The sequence below is a fragment of the Coloeus monedula genome (assembly GCF_965178545.1).
Source record: "Coloeus monedula genome assembly, chromosome: 1".
NCBI classification, from domain to species: Eukaryota; Metazoa; Chordata; class Aves; order Passeriformes; family Corvidae; genus Coloeus; species Coloeus monedula.
The window spans coordinates 55,205,871-55,226,707 of record NC_138781.1 but is presented as its reverse complement, the minus strand read 5'-3'; the positions used below and the strand labels follow the sequence as shown (position 1 = coordinate 55,226,707).

Here is a 20,837-nt window from a genome sequence, read left to right as displayed (position 1 = left end):
GTTAAATAGTGATCAATCTGGATCTGAAGTTCTGTCTCAGAATTTCAGTCTGATAATGAAGTCAGTGATATAATGAGGTCAAAGTTCAAAATGGTGTGCAGTGCTGATATACATGATCTTAAAATTCAAGATTCCTGTAGATTCTGTATGGGTTTATTGTGTCAAAAGTGCTATGCTTCTGCAGTTCTGCATGAGGCTTCCAGCACAACTAGGGGTCTGGCTGAATCCAGGGTAATGTCAGCTATGTGGCAGTGCAGTTACATATCTGTAGCTGCTGCCTTTACATTTGGGTACCTCATTTTTATTAGATGTGGTTGAAAAATGGAACATTTTCTCAAGGGATTTATTTTACTTTTTGTACAATTTCATTTTTTAGATGTTGAAGTTCTAGAAGTAAGAATTTGAGAGAAAATAAAAGAAAGTTGAGCAGTTCTCTGAGAAATTGAATGAAGGATTAATGCACAGTTTTTCAGATCTTGCCACATGAGAAAGGTTTGCAGTCTTGCCTATTTTTAGGGTAGCTGCAATAGTGGCCAGCAACAAGTGCACAAGAAATCTTGACTTTGTAGGAAAAATCTGTTCAAGTATACAAATTGGTTCAGACATGGTATATTATTAGCAAAACATTTAAAAGTTATTTTTATTTTGCTTTTTTTTTTTCTAATTATGGGCACTTTTTTAGTTACTGAACAAATGAAGCTGCATACAAAAAATCAGCTTGGTCTAATTTTGCTGATATGATGCACATTTTACAGCTATATTTCTTGACTACAGCAAAACTGATACACATATTGTAGGAGTCTCTATTTGATTACCAAATCCCAGTCAGGCAGAGTCAGCTCGCAAACCTATGGACAGATATGTGTGAGTTTTTCAATCAAATCTGATAGAAATTAATTTGAGGCTAACATTTCCCTTTGAGATGCTTTCTGTGTATGCTTGTGCACACAATACAAGCATTTTCATGCTGGAAGCTCTTGAAGAGTACCTTGATTTTAAGGGAGTAGCTTTTCCCCTGCTGAATAGTAATAGGATTTGATATTATATAGGACAAGATCTTTGAAACTTTGATTATCCCACCCGAGAAAATACTTTCATGTAAACAGGTTAAAGCCACAACATTCTTTTTTTCTGACTTTGAAGACATTTATCTTGTAACTTTATCCTGCTTCAGATATTTAATTTTAGTTCTGTAGCATCAAATGCTAGCATTATTCAGTTGCTATCGTTTTCTTTGATGTCTTGATAATAGGTGCTTATTGGATTGGGGCAAAACGGAAATAAAGGCACATGCAGGTGGATGGGTGAGGCTTTGGGAATAGAGAGGCTATTACACAAGAGTGATATTCCAGTGCCAGGAAAGTATCTAGGTTCAAAATATGGACATGCTCTACACTTACATATCATCCAGGCCCCTTTCTGTGCTGCCCAGCAGAGTTGTGGCCCATGCTTTCTCTTTCCTCTCTCAAGAACAAGGATGATGCTAATAGAATGAGTTTTCCATTTCAGCAAAATAAAAGGAGAGAACCATGACTTCATTTTCTTCCTACTACTACGTCTTTTCCATTATGGTAAACAAAGATCCCAACTTGGAGCAGAATGTGTGATAGCAAAGAATTGTGCATCCCAGAAAGGAGGAGCTTTAAGGAGTAGAGAGGTCATCTATCTTACATGAAAAAACGTAAGGAGACACAATTTCCTTCACAAAATGGATTACCTTGGAAAAGTAGTTGAAAGAATGACTCTGCTGGATAAAAATAGCTATACCCTTAAACAAACAGGATTGATAGTATAAATGTCACGCTGTCATGCAGCTCCTTCATGAAGTGCTATGTCAAAGGGGAAAGATCTTATCCTCTGACAAGGTGAGATTGGCTGGAAGCAAAGGTCCCCCATCACAGTCTCCCAGCTCCCATCAACCTGTTGCCCATCAGAACATCTGGTGGCTCTATGTTTTCTTATTCATTATTGTGAAACAGACTAATGACACTGATCACTTATAATTTCATTTGGCTAGATGCAAAAAAAATGCAGCAGTCCAAAGGCTAGCATGCTGATGAATCAGGGGCTGGTAGTGATGAATCCTAGTAGTTTCTGAATTTCTAGATTCCTTTCAGCTGCTTATCACTTCTTCTACAACGCGTGAACAAAGGATAATAATATCCCAGGAGATCAATAAAAGAACAGTGTACAATGCTTTTAATGACAGGACTTGAATTTTCCAAATCTTATTCTAAACAAACTGCCTGTCATTTGCTGTGATCCACTGCAGGAACTGGAAAGGTACCAAGGTAAATCCCTCCTTTCTTTTACTCAACCAAGCTTCATAATGCTTGGGCCATATGAGCTGGACAAGAAGGAACTGAGGGAGGGCAGGTACTGATCAAGGGCAAGGCTGTGAGTGCTTAGCATGTGGTACTGCTAAGGGAACAGCCCTGGAAATGAGTGAGATGGCAGCCTCTCTATTAAAAGTGTGGCACAGGAGATGGCTCTGTGAAACCTGAGAGCAGAGCACTTTATCCCATCTACAGAGATTCCTAGAGGGTGGAGCTTGTGGCATCTCTTTTCAGCTCTACAAAGAGTTCTCTACCAGAACCTAGAGAAACTCTTACACTAGATATTTTCAATGTGAGGAGTGGAAGGGGAATGGGGAAAGGACATCCCAGACACAACCTACAAGGAATTTAAGTAAATAATTTTGTACATTTTTAACTGCAAGGGTGTAAAATCTGGTCTTAGACTCAAGTTGTTGCATATGGAATAAATACTAGCTTAATATGTATTCAGTCAGTGTCTGAAATTGTCCCAAATGATCTTCCCTTTGAAGGCTTATAATGCTTTTACCATAGCCCAGAGAAGCATTTCTAACAATCAGTAAAATCTTCCTGAAATAAACAGAGGGCTGTTAATGCTAGCTGAGGGAATCTACACTCTTAAAGTGATCTGCTGCCCTTGATCTGTGACAGAAGTTTTATTGATATTAAGGGCCATTGGAAAAATTGCAATTCCTGTAAGACTGCTGAGAGGTAGTTTAGATCCTGAATGTTTGGAAAGGGAATGAATGCATGATATTCATATATCACAAGTATTTTATATTCTTATAAACCCTAATGATTTTATGTAATGGTAATTCCATGGTGTGAATTCTTATAATTCTTCTTTTAGTATTTTCATGTCAAGTACTGAAGCATTGTGCATTAAAATTGGCACAAAAAACCTTATTGAAAATAAGAGTAGTGTGTCTTAAAAATCATAGTCTATAAACTGGAAGCAAAAAAATAAAGACAACTAGTCTGAATTTTTGGAGTCTCCCAATTTTACTATTGCTGTGGCTAGCAGCATCAACTGCTTATACTTTTTTGTTTACACACAAATACATCTCTTGTGTTCTTAGAACTCCATTTTTCAGAAATAGTTCTATTTTGTGTATAAAGCAGCTTGAGGGAATAAGTTACAGAGCAAAGCCATAAAGGTCTTCCAGGAGTAGGAACATGTGAAGATAGAACTCATTAAAATCACAGCATGATATGACTTATACAAGTCACACAAATAAATAATCTAGAAGTGTATGGACTTTATGTGTGTTTTACTTTACCTTGAAAACCAATGTAGTTTAAGCACCCAGGGACACCATGGGCATTTGCTCCACTAAATATGCTGAAAGCACTAAGCAAGTACTGGCCTGCACAAAACCATTTACATTTGATACATTGATATAGCCTGTGGCATACAATATTAATAATAGTTCTCATTTTTACACTCTGTCCAACTTAATCCAGATAATTTGAAACTAAAAATGGTGATCCAAAATGCTTTGCGCATGTACATGTCCCATGAACATGGGACTTAGTCTGTTTCTTTGTGGTCTCAGGAGATGTAAGTCAACATAGCTTTATATAATTTAAGAATGCTGTTCTGATTCACCCTAGTTCAGGATTTTGTTGAAAATTACTTCATTTTACTCTATATTCAGTTTTAAATGCTTTTTATAGCTTCATAGAGCCTATGTTGATACAATGCACTTTCATCCTGGTCCATTTTTTTCAGAAGTGGCTGGATTTTGTCATAATTTCCCTCTTCTTAAAGGTTTTTACCCATTCATTGGTTAAATCGTCATCCTTGAATAATAACAGAGTAGTGTTCTGCCCTATCTAGGAGACTACACTCTCCACGTCTTCATTACTGGACTGCATTTTACCATTATCTTAGCTTGTTCTCTTTGTGGCTGCTGCCACCTATTTTATTTGATGCAGTGAATCTCTCATTATAGGCTTATTAGCATCCATGTCAAGACAATGTGAAAAGTCCTCCTCTTTCAAGACTGATGAATACAAACAAGCAGAGAATAGAACCCATGAGCAATCTTTATTGTTTCACTGCCGCATTAATACCTCTAACTCTAATTGACAGGGTAATTAAACCCCAAAGATATCCCAAGAAAGCAGTCTGGGTAGCTGTGATCATGCCATGTGAGTGATATAGAACACATTCTGTGAAATAGGATCAAAATGGTTTCTGCGCATTTTGTGTCACCAAAGCAGCTGTCCTGATGATTCGCATCCTATTAAATCCTATTTAATGTGCTTTGAGCATGTCATAATCAATTAAAAATAGTTGTCATTTCAGATAACAGTTTTGGGATTTTGAAACTGGGAATAGTTTCCTTTGGACAAAGACTGCTAAGGACTCTCCTCTGTAGGACCTCTGTCATTCACTCACCTCCCAGTCCTCAGGTTTGTAACAGTTCAGGGTCAGGCCTCCATGAGAGATCTCTATAGCAGAAACAATTTTATTTTTCTACTCTCTCCCAAGTCTTCACCCATTGTTTTTCCCAGAATTGACACCTGTCTCTAGTTTCTCTGCAGTTGCTACCACATCGTTCTCACTCTTCATCCTCTTTCTAGCTCCTGTTTTTTATTAACCACCTCTTATTTCACTTGGGTTGCCTGCTCTTCTGAGCATTCCAACTGCAGGAAGAGTGATTTTTCCATTTGTCGACAGTGAAATTGTAAGGGGACAGATGTATCAGTTGATTTCTTACACTAGACTAGGCTAGAATATTTCATCTGGAATAGATCTAAAATGATTGTCCAATGATAGTCCAACTGCCTGTTCCATTCAAGGCTATCAAAAGCTAAAGCATGGTATTAAGGGCATTGTCCAAATGCCTCTTCAGCAGCCTCTTTCAGCACTGACAGACACGGGGGGACCTCTTCAGGAAGCCTGTTTCCAGGGTTTGACCACTCTGGGTAAAGAAATATTTCCTAATGTCAGGTCCATTGGGCCTGGCGGGATTAACTCATAGTAGTGAAGGAGCTAGCAGGTATCACAGAGGGACACCTCTCATTTACCTACACGAGGGTCCTGGGAGTCTGGGGAGATCCCCACTCACTGATACCTAACAAACACTATTCCAATTTACAAGTCTTGCCAGGATCCTGGGGGTGCTCACAGGCCTCAGTGGCTGGGACTGGCCTCTCCCCACTCCTGCCATCTCCTGCCAAGGGCCCAGGGGAGGTGTCCCAGCTCTGCCTGGGACCTTCAGTCCCTGCCTGAGCCCTGCTGTAGGTGTGCCCATCTCTGTCCCTGTCTCCTGGGTGGGCCTGGGACCTGCACTGCAGAGCTGCTCTCCGGGGTGGAGCCCTCAGACCTGGGTCGAACCTTGTCATGCAGAGCTCTGGCTTTAACGTGGCATAACTGTTCTATTTCCTGTGCTCATCATGAGTCAAGTAACAATGATCATTATTTTCCAGAAATATCAGGGGCTTTTCAGCTCCAAAGACACTTTCAAGGTCACAAACACACAGGTTATAACTGGAAGCAGGATATTCTTTTAATTTTTATTTTTCTCCATCTGTTTTGGAACTGATGCTCACAACCATTACCCCAATGTGCATGTGTAGCCAGGAGCAGGCTGATGTGTTCTTCAGTTTAGCTTTAAAACCCATCCTTTGTAGTCTGGAAAAGGCAAGTGACAGAGCTACAGAATGCGGCAGCAGGAATACAGGCCCAGCAGGTTCTGTTTCCTGAAGGGTAAGAACATGAAGAATGAGGATCTGTACCAACCTCACACAAAAAAGAAGGATGTGTGGTACCACAAGGTATTTTACAAATTATGACACATATCAGTGACAAGCATAATTTTTGCCTTCCAAGATTTGCTTTGTTGCTGTGCCTCCTGGCCAGGGATGCATGCCCTGTGTTTGTGTAGCCCTGTGCCTGTCCTGTGCTTGTGTTGCAGGCAGGAGAACTGAAAAATGGCAGCTCTGGATTGATGCAAGACCTCCATGGGAAATGGGAGCCAAGGGAAGAGCAGAGCTCAGCCCCACTCCAAACTTGCAGTGGGCAAGAGAGCCAGAGAGAGCCAGGGCACGACTGGCACCTTGGAGGTGTGAGGGCAGCAGGCAAGAATGGAGATGCAGGGGCCCAGAGGAGCCCTGACAAGGGGCTGTGCCCAGTGCTATGGAGGACAAGAAGTAACCCCCAGGCCACCCTTGGGGCCCACCCTGTGAGTCTAGAAAACTTCCTTTCCTCAGGTGAGGGTCATGAGGAACACCTTCAAGGAGCGAGAGCAGCCGGCACCTGGCCAAAATGGCCTGAACGAGCCCTGGCAAGAAGTTGTCCTCAGTGTGGCAGAGGAAAGCAAAAAAAACCCCAGGGACACTTGCAGCCCACTGTGTGGTAAAAAAAAGCCTTCCTCCCCCAAGATGCAGGGCATGACAGGCCATCTTCATCATCTTCACGAGCAGCAGAGACTGCCAAAGACACCAAACATGTACAAAAAGGGGAACTGAGGAGCTCTCAGCAGTGATCATGCTCAATGCTTCAAGGCAAAACTGCCTTGGAGGAAGATTCCTCCCTGACCCCAGCACTGGCCATCAGCTATTCTCAGAGAACGTGAGAAAGACCTGTCTACTCCTCCCATAGGCTGGCCCTGCCTTCCAGAAGATGCCCAAACCCTATTCTGCCCCCTGGAGCCATCTCAGGGGCTTCTGGGAGTGGCCCCATGTCACCAATCTAAACAACTTCAGGGGCACAAATCATTCCTGTGCCTGGCAGGGCGTCAGTGGGTATTCCAAAGCACTGCTATCCTGCCAACATCTCCGCATCTCATTTCTTATGGCTGCTGCCCCTGGCTTCACAGGGGATGAAGACAGAGTGCTCTGCAGTGCTCCTGAAGTGTTCCTCCAGAAGGCATTTCCTTGGTTTTATCACTTGGCTTGGTGCCATCTCCTGAGCAGCTGGCATCTGTCCCCTGAAGTCTGAAGCAGGATTTCCATCTATCCAATGGGCTTTGAGCATGGCCCCACTAGGAGCTGGCCTTGCAGCAGAGAACCTTCAGCAACCTCATCCAGCCCCCCTCAGCCCCCACCAAGCAATTACAGTAGCTCCTTAAGGACTTTCTCTTGGATGTCTTCAAGCTGACCCTGGGCCAGCTCTGTGAGTGGGACATAGGAGTCCCCATGCGCAGCCACACTCACTGCAGCCCTGTCCACCACACCTCTGTCCAGCATCCTTCATAGAATCATAGAACCATAGAATAGTTAAGGTTGGAAAAGACCTTTAAGATCATCAAGTCTAGCCACTGACCCAGCACCACCACCATGTTCCCCATTAAACCATGTCCTCACGTGTCATATCCACATATTTTTTTGAACACTTCAGGGATGGTGACATCTCCACTCTCTTGGGCAGTCTGTTCCAATATTTTAAAACTCTTTCAGTGAAAAAAAGTTTCCTGATATCTAATCTAAATCTCCCCTGGTGCAACTTGAGGTGATTTTCTCTCATCTTGTCACTTGTTACCTGGGAGAAGAGATTGACCCTCACCTGTCTATAACCTCCTTTCAGGCAAGTTTAGAGAGGGATAAGGTCCCTCTGAGCCTCTTTTTCTCCAGGCTAAGCAACCCCAGCTCCCTCAGCTGCTCCGCATAAGACGTGCTCCAAACCCTTCACCAGCTTTGTTGACTTTCTCTGGACTCACTCCAGTGCCTCAATATCTTTCTTGTAGTGAGAGGCCTAAAACTGAACACAATATTAGGCCTTCAGAGGAAGGCCATTGAAGTGCTGGCCCTGAGGCAGTCCCTGTGTCCATGAGTGTGCCCCTGCCCTTGGTGGTCATATACTGGACACAGGTTCCAGGTACTCATGACATGTCCTCCTCTGCTCAGCTTCCAAGGACCAACCTCGTGCTGTTACTCCTCTCTCAGGCCATGGCAGAATCCAACCCCGCAGCCCAGAGACCACCCCTATCAGCTGTCTCCCTCTGTGCCAGAGCTAATGTCTATGAAGTCCCACAATGAGGAGGACCAGAGACTTGATCTGTCTGGATACAAACCCTTTTCCTGCAGCATAAGAGGGGTGATTTCAGCTGCTGCAGCCCAGAGGAAAGCCAAAGTGTAACCAGACCAGAGCCATAGGCTGAGATGGACAGTTGCCATAAGACCACCAGAGAAACAGACACTTTGGAAAACAAGTGAACAGAGGTGACACTGGTGTGATGAAAAGATCAGTAATTTTTAGACCTCGAACATTTGGATCTCTGCCCAAAGCACAGTCAGGCAAACATGACTTCCAAACTGTGAAAATGGCTCATTGTTGCTACTGTAGTCACATCCACTTGTCTCACTGAAACCAAGATGTGCAACTCCTCTGTTAAACACTGTAGCAGGGCATCTCACCCTCCCCCCCCCAAGAGCTTATCTGTTGCTTGTTAGATGGAGAAATAACTCAGGGCATCTCGCCCCTCCAATGAGCTTCACGTGAGCTTGCTAATTGGTGAAATAACTCAATCAGGACAGCTTGTCTTATAGTGAGTTATTTTGGCATCATGGGAGTAATGATTTCAGTTCATCTTTCTGTGGAAGATGTGGAGAGATAAGATGGCATTTTTGACTGACAGACACTTTACAAACTATAAAAACTACACCAAACTTTCACAAAGCAGAAGTCTTCTGCACATTCCCTGGAAAAGTGTGGAGCTTTCCCCTAAAGTTGGGATGCCTACTTCATGGTTACTCTCTTGAGGGTTGAGTTAAAAGACTCTGTGTACACTATTGTCAATTCTGTGGTAAGTTACAGAGACTCCTAATCCTTACTATTTATTTTCTAGCTTTCATATAGGTACCTTAATGTCATGCACAGTTTTATGTAACTAGTGGTAGTTCTTTTGTTTTATAATGTGTAGTAAGTAACTCTGTTTAAGGCCCTTTGTCTGTTATCTCCTGTTTATTCAATAAATAACTAATTTTAAAATAGACCTGGTCTGCCATCCTTAGAACTTGCAGGCTGGGGTGATTTTAGGTGTGGGCCACCTAAATTTAAGCTGCTGCCAAAAATCTGAGATTAAGGCAGGTCTTGTCTGAAGCTCCCATTTCATCGATAACAAACACATCCATTGGCTGGGTTTACATGGGATACAAAGCACACTTCAGTAATGGCATAAAACTTCTAGAGCTCATTTCTCATGATGCCTAAAGATTTTTAGCTTTTTTCATGTATTTATTGCTTTATATATTTTTAATATATAGTTGTATACTTTCTAATATTTTTCCTGCCCTCTCTCACATTTTAGAACAATAAGCTAACCCTTTCTAACACATTCTTGAAATTTCGTTTAGTCTTAGTCTCAAGAAGACAATTTCTGATAAGGATGTCTTGTTTTTCACCAGAATTTGAGAGACACAAGAAGATACAGGGCAAAGAGCCCCTGGAGACCAACTCCAAGGGGCAGAGCAACCCAGTAACCCAGAGGTTACTGGGGCAATTGATCTCCCATTGGATGTACCTGCTAGATATACTAATTAATTAATCTTATAAGAATTGTAAAAATCGTGTATCATGTGTGTGCATAGCCATATTTGTGCACCTAAAATTTTCATTAAAGAATTGCTTTTTATCTTACCACTCAATATTGTTTTTGTCTTTTGATTCTAGGCAACACTCACTTTTACTTTTCTGAGAGATATTTGCTTACGTCTATATGTGGGAAGATGTTCAGGTCTTATCTAAAGCCTTGTCAAGCCTCCTTTTTCTTTAAGATTTAGTAGTTGGAGTACTGAAAGATTGAGAGGTACTATTATTGTAATTTTGTATGTTGGTACCAAAATTGGTGTGTACCTTCAGACTGTGTGATGAAGGGCATTTATACCAAAGACATTATTTTGGTTGTGGTGATGCCAGAGATGAAAGAGAGGGTTTTTGTTCCCTCTGCATGAACTTTGCAGGGATGTACAGAGCATGTGTGGTTTCACCACCATTCCTTACCAATGCATCAAGGGACACTTGCTAGTGCACTGTTTATGGTGAGGTTGCCTTTTTAGAAAGAGGTCCCGAATGTTTTTGTGTTCTTTACCATATTTTTCCTTGCACTTGAATAGTTCTTCTCCTCCTTTGGTCTTTATTCTTGGTCTTTATTCTTGATCCCTTTCTTGAAGGTGGTGTCAACCCTATCTGCCTTTGAATTGCTCCTTCCAGTCATTATTTTTCTTCTGTAGGTGCTCCATGCCCATAAATCATCTGCTTAGTCTTTGTCTGCATTCATCCCAGATAGAATTTGTCTTTTTAGAACTTGAGGAATGAGAAATGTCGATAGTGGTACAGGTGAGTTCTCACCAGGGCTTTACACAATGGTTGCCTTTCTTGCCTGAAACACAGGAATACTTTTGCCTGTATCCCATTCATGGCTCATTGTCACCCTGAGATCTACTCATGCCTCCAGGAGCATTTGCCTCCAATGTTGTCAGACTGGAGCAGAAACTTGTGTCACTCCACCTGACATAGTGGTACCTATTTCTACCCTGCAGTTCCTCATGCAAGGAGCGTTTATTGATGTAGGGGATGTCTCTTCTGTCAGAGCTTCAGCTGGTGGGGAGGATGGGGGCTGTAGAACTCTGCCATGAGATAGAGCTTTTCTTCCTCATGGGTGGCATGAAATCCAGAATATGATGTGGACAAGGAAACCTGCATTCTTGAACAATGGTTTCATGCAATCTAAATTCAAAAGACCTGACCACAAACTTGCCTGTTTCCTACACTTGATGACAGCAAAGTGTGAAGGGTGGAGCCTGAGAGATGTGTTAAGGGGGCTTCCACCCATGAGTAACCTGCTGGAGTCCAGCTCCACACTGTTACAACCAAATCCAGCCTCTGCCGGCCAGCTGAGCCATGGACGAGGTGTGTGGGTGGGCTCTAAACACAGGGCTGGCAGTGTCAGACCAGCCCCTTTCAGAACTGGTGCCTGCCTCTTAAAAGAGAAAATATCCATAGCTGGCATTAACTGATCTTCCGTTGGGAAGTTTCATGGGAGAAAGTGCCCAGTCAGTCCAGGCACTGAGAAACTACAAGAGACCAAACTCTGCTGGGCCAGTGCAATCCAGTTCATGTCCCTGCTGTCTGTGGGGATACACTTTACTCTCCAGGAGTGTGAATAAAGCTTGCTGATGAACTTTGAAATGAATTCTGCAGCCATGTAGTGAAAAGGAAGGTTGTTGCTGACATGGATAAGGAGGTGGCTGGACAGGTGGGCATCAGACACTAAAAGGCAACTGCTGCTCTTTAGAGGCCCTACATGCCTGGAGGAGAGATGCCAAGAAGGACTGAAGAGTTTGCTTCTCATATGCCCACTTGAAACCACTTGTGATTGTCAGTATGATGAAATTACTAATTATATCATTCAGATACAAAGAAACTTATTTTTCTTTTTAATTATTGGATGAAAATATGGAAAACAGTCTTCTAGCATACACATGGTAATGACTTTGCAAAACTGGTGCTATGAGTGCAGAAAGCATACACATGGTAATGACTTTGCAAAACTGGTGCTATGAGTGCAGAAATCACAAGGCTGCCAGAACACGTCTGTTCATTTGAAGAATCTTTATATATAGCTGCAGAGAGCTGCTCTTCTGGATGGACCACTCAGTCCTAGGTAATAGATTTTCTCCAGCCCTAACTCCTGGATGGACCTGGGACTGTCTGCACACCTGTTTCCAGCTGTATCTCTTGCTAGTCTCCCTGGCTGGTCCCTGGACCTGGCTCATTCCCTCTATGTATCAGAGGGTCTTTCTGGAACAGGTTACTAGCTGCTGGCTCTCCCTGTCTGGGCATGCGCCTGTGGGATGGTGCCCTGTCGATGAGGGCATGGACTGTGCCAGGGTCAGCAGAAGCTCCTGGCTTGCCTGCCTCCAATGAATAGCAGTCTTCTTGCGTAACTTCATCCTCAAACATTTTGCAATTGAGGCACTTCCTAAGTCAAAGGATGTCAAAGTATTCATCGACCCATCAGCTGATCGCCCTCCATATCCTGCCTCACCATGTAAGCTTCTGGTTAGCATATGGCCAAACTGTAGGCCACATACTGATCCTCAGCAGGTGTCTGAGCATAAAAGTCTGGCAAAGAGTCATAAACATCTTAAAGGAAAAATTATTAGCAAAACTTAAATGTAGTTTTTTCTATTAACTGCGTTTATAGTAAGTGTCATCACTTATTGACTTTCCCATATGCATAAGCAAATAGCGCAGTTCACTGATAAATGAAAAAAACTCAGGAACAATTAGTACATGGCAGCTCTTTCAGTAGCTCAAACCTATCATGTTTTCTCTCCTGATCCTCTGTAATATACAGCAGGGTATACTGTTACCAAATTTTGTGAACTGACTATCAGAAGATCAAACATTTCTCACTGAGACATGTCCTAATGTAATGCCAGGAAGTACATCTCTGTATATAGTGTACCTTTATTTGATACATGAAATATTCAAAGTAGTATACAAAGAAGTATTCAGTGCTTGGAGCAAGAGAAGCACAGGTATATGGGTACATCATTTTATTCGGGCTTTTTAATTTTTTTCCATGGGAGAGAGGCACCTACTTAGGAGCTGGGGATCTAAGGCATATGTAGTGTGTATGAAATGTGTGCTTTCGCTGGCACTACACACCCCTTCTGTCACATCCACTTCCACTCATTCTTGGCTCTGATGATGCTGTCACTTCATTGTGTTGTGTTGAAGTGCAAGTAGCACCTATGCAAGATGAGCAATTACAGCTCAAGTAAATGAAAGCATGTATACCAGTGAAGAAGAAGTTAATCATCATCACACACTGTGAAACTATCTGCTTTTCCTGTTGGTGTGTGTGCTGGTTTAAAACCCAGCAGGAAAATTAAACCCACTGAAGCTGCCCCCTTTCCCCATTCCATTATGACAATGGAGAAAACACTAGGAGACATTATATGAAATCACAATAACCACAACAATATTGATAAAAGGGTGTACTCAGCTGGGCTCCACTCTGTGCCACTGCTGCTCTCTCCCTTTTCTTTTTCTTGGAGTGGCATCTCAGGCTTCCTGGTGCTGTCTTTCAGCATCAAACCAGAAAACCCACCACTTAGAGGAACAGGAAAGGGACCACCAGTGGCAGAGAGGGGCCAGCTCTGCCAGGCTGATCCTGAAACCTGCACACCCCCTCCCTTGAGCTCGGTGAAAGATGATGATCCTTCAATTTCTGGCCCTGGCTTCCTCCTGCTGAAACCATGTCCCTGCTGTGATGTGGGTGGTATGGAATTAAACAGTGCTAGAAACTCCACCCCTTTACTCTATAACCATGACAGTGTGGTAAGAGCATTAATGCTCTGAAGAGTTACATAGTTACTGATATGACTCATTAATAAATTCCTATTACTTAATGAACAGAAAAATATGCCTTATTTTTGATGTTTCTGCTGTCCTTGACATGTTCTAAATCCTGCCAAAGATTTTGCAAAAGTTTAGGAAAAAGTTGATTCCATTCACTGTAAGAATCCTCTTTTTGCCTCAGTTGAATTACGTTAGTGTACCTAAATATGGTCTATTCTTCACACGGTGTAAATCTCCATTATTGTCTATGGTATATCCAATAAGGAGAGGTCTTAGAAAGCCCATTGTGCCAGATACTGTGGAAGACACGATGAGACACGATGACATGTGGTTTTATTAGAATGCTGTAGTTAGGAATACACCTGGGAAGCATATTTTTAAACTTACTCACTCAATATCACCCTTTCTTGCTAATCCATCTTGCCTCTCAACATATTTTTCCTCCACAATTCTATTTCACCTGATAGAGGTGTGAGACTTGCCTGTCCTCTGATTAATTAGATTCCATCATCATTGGTGTAATCAACTCCCATCACTTAACATAGGATTAGAGGAGGAATCTGTTGTCTCTCACTATGTAGTTTACCATGGAGAAAGAATTCCATTCCCATTTCCTAGATTCTCATTTTATATAAATTCTAGTTGAATCAGGAAACTGAAAGATCTGTTAAAAAATTGGTCTTCCTGAAACACAAAAGTAAGTTCAATCAAACCAGCTTCTTAGATATAGAAGGAAAGGGGGAGAAGTTATTCCTACCTTCCCAAAGATACAAAGCGTTATGGCAAGTCCCTTTTCTCTAAAATAACAAGAAAAAGGAAGTTTTTTGCAGATGTTTTCTTTAGACAGTCAAGGATAAGCACTGAGGGAAAGATGTCCCACTGGCTGTACAGAAATGAGTATAATGTAGATTATGCCTTGTTCTAGCAATTTAAGTATAGAAACATCTTTTCCTGAATTTCCTTTACATGATATTGGAAGGGAAGGAAGGGCCATTCTTGAAGTGAGTGAGTATGTCCCAGAAGCTTGATTTTTGAAAAATGGAGCTCTGGGGCAGTGGGAGAAACCCAGAAATTATACACTAAAGAAATCTGGAGGAGGAGAAATTAGAAGTGTCAGAGGTTTTCTTAATAGCAAAATTGCCTTTGAAACATAAAAATGATTGGCCAGAATGGGCTTGCAGAGGGAGCAACTGTAATCCATTACTGTCTCTTAATGCAAAACAATTATTTCAGAATTAGCAAAATTCGGCAGAAGTTTACTCATACAGAAACCCCACTAACATATCCATGAAAATCAAGATGCAAAATGCCATATAGTGTCTGTTTGGCAGAGATGGATAGAGAGAGAGAGAGAGAGAGGAAGAGTCCTTAACAGTTTAGAATTAGATTTGTTAATTTTCAAAGAGTGCAAGACTGGGTCTTGTGTGTTTAAGCGGTGAAAAAAGGGCCTGTAGTGTGAGGTACAACAGCTTGCTCTGACAGTGCCCTGCATTTGTCACTCGAGAAAAGAGGAAAAAGAGTCCCCCTAGTGTACCAATGCTGTAAGAAGCAGGAGTATCTCGCTCAATTCACTAAATCTGCTGCAAGTTCTGCAATGGCATGTGAACAAGGGCCTAAAGGTATTTTAGTAAACCCCCGGGCTCTGTTGATCACAAGGCTTCTAGTTCATGAACAAAGGAACCATAAACAATCATAAATAATGAGCATTAAAAAATTACCATGTGTTTTGACACATTTTAGCTATGAAGTAATTGGGTTTTGCATTGCTGTATAATTCTAAATACTAGTTTTTGCCACCCAGGAAACATATATGCTCATGGAAGACAGAAGAGAAATTATATTATACAGTAATCAGTAATACTCTTTTCACAAGTTCTTAGCCGTGTATCTGTGAGGTAAAATCAAGCACATTATTCTATTCAAAAGTGCCACTTTTTTTTTTTTTTTTTTTTTAAGTTTCAATTTAAGAGGGAAGTCTCCTGCAGTTAAAAGTATTCAGTGTAACACTTTCCCTGGCTGCCAGAAATCCAATGTGCAACTCAAAATACAGGCTTTGTACCACTTTGAATTTCTACTGTCACAGATTAGGGGATAAATCAGCCTCCTCCCTGTGTAAATCATCTCTCAATGACCTTAGCTACAGCAATGCAAACCTGGCCCTTTGTGACAGGTGCTGAAGGGGCATGCATATAGGAAGACATAGCTACCATATGTTGCTGTGACTCCATAACTATTTTCCTCTCGGGTATGTTGAGGGAGAGCCATGGATAAAAAGTTTCAAAGGAGACCAGAAGGTCTCTGTTGGAGATACAGCACAGCTGGTTGGTAAGCAGTATTTGTCATTCTGTCCTTCAATAATTTTCCTCAGGATGCTCATGCTAGAGTGAACCTGGCAAGCCAGGTTCCCCTTTGCACCCTGCTCTCCACCTGAGTCTGCCCTATGGCAGATTAGGCACTATCTTGCTCCCTCACCTTTTTGCCTGCTGACAGGAGAGCTCAATCACCTTTCCAGCAGCAAAGGAAGCATGTATTTTCAGGGGAGGGACTGGGGGGAGTGGGAGATGTTAGGGAGATAAGTCCTCAGAGTAAGTAAAAAGACAAAACGGGACCAACACGTTTTAGGAGATGGCCAGTGGGAGGCCTGAAGGATGAGAAGCAAAGATGAAACTGCTCAGGAACCAGTTATGCAGCCCCTACAGGCAGGATCAGGTAGATTTGGCTGACGGAAAAGGTCTCCAGCTCCTCAGAGGTAAGGGCAGCTCCCGCAGTAGCAGAGGAGGCTCTTGCAGCTGTTTGGATTAACAGTGGTGCTGTAATTTATGCAGATGCATTAGCTGCAGGGATGTTGTTTTATATTTTAGAGAGTAGATTGGCATTTCCTGGAAGTGTAGGTTAATTATGGTAAAAAGAGACGTAGCATATATCTTGCTTTGGGAGGAGGGAGCTCTTGCAGCTCTGCTGGTGTTGTGTGCAAGCCACTGGTTAGTTTGTTGGTGTGTAAGGGCGCAGCAGACTTGTGCGCATGCAGTGCTGGGCTTATTTGTGTTCTGCAACAAATGTTTGTGTCAGTGTCCCTGCTAATAAAAACCCTGCAGTGCTAATTGCCAGGTTTAGTTACTTAAATGAGTTAAAGGCATTTGAAAGGTGTTTGTGCATACTCACTGCAGAAATGCTTCTCCTAAAGAAAAACTATAAAATAGACATCCTTAACTTTCCTTTCAAATTCATGTGCAGTATTTGACTTTAGCATGTCTGTTTTCCTGGAGACAGCTGAGGCAATCTCCTCTACTCACTCGCCCACTTACCAGTTGTATTTTGAATTGCTTGCGATGATATGGATGTTGATTATGGCCTTCACAATACTGCCTGGTTTTTCCATAGAATTGTCCTGGAGGATGAGACCGCAACAAATTCTCAGCTGACCAGAAGGCAGCCCAAGGTATTAGTTCAGTGTATTTTCTTTCATGAGTAAGAAGCAGATAAGATTTCAGCCCAAATGGTGCATTTTAATTATGTTTATAAATGAAATGCATAGCAGATGTTGGAAGCAACATTTCAAGTACTCCTTCCTCCTCCCAGAGGCAATGTTTCATTGTTAATATTGTATATCTTTCTAAAAATGCTTGATTTGAAAAATTTGTTATGCTAAAATATTTTGCTGTCCTAGGAACACTGCTGGGTCCCCGTGCATCTACATGTGAGTTGTTCTTATTTCTAATTTTTTAAATACGTATCAAGATTTCCTTTCTTAAGTTTTTTCTTAACATTTTAAAAAATAATTGTATTATAAAAACTCAAAGAATGCAAAGTAAGCTGGATATTCCCTGCCTATCTCACTCCCTCAACATACATTTCATCTGTTCTGTACTTGCATGCGTATGCACATACATATATATATATATGCACACATATGCATACACATATACATGCACTCCATCATATTCCAAACACTTCTGGATGTTGAATCCTATAATTTATATGGTAGGAAATATTAGACTGGCAAGTGCCTACAATTGGAATATTGTTGATATTCTCACATTTCTTTGACTATAACAGCTAAGATCAATATTTTCAATGCCTTTAAAAATGAAATAATAATGTCAAAATACTGCCAGAAACTTATTGAAATGAAAAAGGTGTGTTAGGTTAAGCTTAGAGACTAGACTGCTTTTTTTTTTTTTATGCATTTTTGCTTCTGACATTCTTTGTAAAGTGTGTTGTTTGCACTAGTAACTAAAATCCAATTTGAGGAGGACAGAAAGATGCACTAATATTTATATGAAGCTGTAATATAGCAAAAAGTATATGGGCTGTTATTCTACTATATTGCCAGAGGACTGTATTGATCTTCAAAGGGTTAAAGTGCTACGAGGTTACATTAATGTCACCCTTCAGCAATCACTGGCCAATAACGTATCAGCAATCAATGCTGCCGTGTGTTGTTCAGGACACTCAGTTTTTGGAGACAAGTGGCTGATATATTTTGACAAGAATAAAAAATAGTCTTGGAAATTCTTGCAAATCTTAAAGGGGGAGATACATGAAACAAACTGCTTCCATTCGAAAAAAATGGTAATGTTTGCCTTCCTAAGTAACAACATTTTATGTCAGTTCAGTGGAGCAGTGAATGAACCAAAACTCTGCTAACCTTCAAAATGGAAAGGATTCTGTAAGTAGGATTTACATAGTCTGAATATTTAATATTTTGAGTGCTCATCACAGCTCGCATAAACTAATACTTAAATATATATTTCCAGCAAAGAAAACATTTGACTTCTGGTGGAGTAAAGCAGTGAGGTGTTTTGACTTGTGAGTACAGACACAGGTTTCTCAACTCCTGCTCCTTTTTTTCCTGTTAGCAATTTTTTCTATCGAGTTCTCATAATCTCTGCAAATCCAAAGAAGGCAACACAAGCCACTTCACTTTGACACAAAAGAAACTTAAAGAAAAAAATCAAGAACTCAGAAAGCCATAGAGTAGAAGTATAAAGGGGAGGAATAAAAATAGAGGCTGCAAGAGGACGCAAGGGGTTAAAGTTCTGACCACTGTCTGCATATATAAAATCATATCACCTTATCTGAAAAGTTTAGGCACTAAAGAAAACACTCTGTTTAAAATACCTTTTAGGTATATTAAATCTTTAGGCTGAAGATTACAGCAAGTGTTTTCTCTTTGGTGAATAGCTGTTTGTCTCACTTTATTTACTTGATATTGGGTATTTGTCAATGTCATTTCATATCTGCAGAAAATTCATACGTTCTATGGAAGTATGTATGTGTGTGAGTGTGCTGAAGATCACATGACTATTTCATCCTATTTGGTGGAGCAGCTTGACTTTTTTCCCTTGCTTTTGGTGATGGTTGTGAGTGCAGAAGTTGATTGACAGATGCATGCCAGAAACCCCCATTCTCCTTTTCAAAGACTACATATGATGGATTGCGATCCTTCAGCTCAGCAGGACACAGGGACCATGCAAGCTGTAATTGGTCAGGTATGGAGTCAGCCATTTCTCAACTCCCCTTTTATTTATTTTTTTTTTCACAAGGGTCTAACCATATGATTCACATAATTCATATTTACAGTACCATCTTTCTATCTGTATCTTCAGCTACCAGCAAGTGTAGTACTGAAAGTGAGAAAGGCAAAAGAAACACAATAATCTGGCCAGGGAATCACTAGAAAAACCTAAATTACTATCCTTTTCTTCTAATAAACCCCATTTATAATTCAGTCTCAGCTTTACCAAATCAATGTATTTATTAATTTGCTGTTTTATTTTGTTTAAATATGCTGAAGTAGAAGAATCAAGGAGTGAAAGTGTTATGTTTGCTGGGGAGTAGCTTTCTATTTGTAATGCTGTTCATTATTTTTATATTGACTGTATTCCTGTACTAGAGGCTGTGGCTTTTATTTTTTATTTTTATTTTTTCTTCTTATATTCCTAATCCAGATAATGTGTGATTGAGCTTGGTAAATGTAGTAGTCTTTGCTGCTGCACAGGAGCAGCCTGCAAATTAAACACTGCCACAATCTGAAAGGTCCAGGTGGTCTGCTCGTGCTTCCTAATGCAATCCAGCACAACAGCTTTAATAAACAGCTCTATTTAGTTCTCCCTCCCTGTATCCAGGGAAGTGAACTGGTCTGGGGCTGCTGTGATGAAATGCCAGAAGAATATCTCTCAAAGGCCTCACAAGCTGATTTTTAGAGCTTTTCTGTTTTGTCGTCTTTGTCTTCCAAATGGGTCAGTGAGTCCTTCTCTTTCTGTTTTGTGATTTCTGATAAGTCTGTAGTTTTTATATGTGTGTTTTAACCATGCTGTTTTGAGCTTTAGCCAGAAGAGAGAAGAATCATTGTCTTTTCATTTGCTTCAGATAATAACCTGAAGTGGGGAAAGAAATTATTTTGTTCTGATGAACAGGGAGGGCTGTTTTCCTGTGAAAGCAGTCGGAGTCAGATGAGGGTGCCTGTTTTTCTAACAAAATTTTAAGTCCTCAACACTTTCTCATTAGCCACTGACTTGTAAATCAGTCTCTGGTAAAGGGCATTTTTTGAACTCTCAAAAGTTTGTGGTTTTTGCATATGTTTCCAGTATAGTGAACGCATGCTGCTGAGCTGATGACATAGTATTTGTTTTCTATATGTTGATATGATGGTAGAAAAATACGCATTCTACACACTGTTTTCAACTAAATTATGGCAAAACACTGAAGTCCCTCAAAGCACATGGTTTATTAATACCATCGTACATAGTAATGCATTTCTGGGCGGAAAATGTCAAATATGTAATACCATGTTTACCACAGACTTTTATTGCTTTAAATATTTTAAAAATAGAAGATACATTTTTTATTAAAAATCCTCCAAACATTAACAGCTTTCTATTAGGCTGGCTTAAACCTAAAAAGTGGGGCATGTTTGCCAGTACTACATTGTGCAAAAAGATGTATTTTAGACTGTGTTAATTACCTTTTTGTTTTACTTGTTCAGTCTTACAGAAATATATTTAATGATTCTAAGGCAAATACAATGGCAAGCTTTTGAGCAAGTACACTTGACAGAAAATGGACCCCGAAATCTTTATAAATCTAAAAGCTTGTAATATTTCTTTAATGTAACTTTTGTTTTCGCATGTAAGAGAGTATAAGTTAGCTATTGTATGTTTAAGGCTTGCCAACTCTCGGAAAGTGGTTTTGAGGCTGAA

The 20,837-nt window shown here is 40.9% G+C and overlaps 1 protein-coding gene across 1 annotated transcript in view; it reads left to right on the top strand.

Moving 5' to 3' along the window:
* Nucleotides 1–19,022: 19,022 nt before the first annotated feature.
* Nucleotides 19,023–20,837, top strand: part of POU6F2 (POU class 6 homeobox 2) — a gene marked incomplete at both ends in the record, with an annotated part of 331,543 nt that continues 329,728 nt past the window's right edge. Inside the window, one exon of the mRNA XM_082293405.1 lies at nucleotides 19,023–19,127. Coding sequence (XP_082149531.1) covers nucleotides 19,023–19,127 — 105 coding nt within the window. The remainder of the gene's footprint in view (nucleotides 19,128–20,837) is intronic.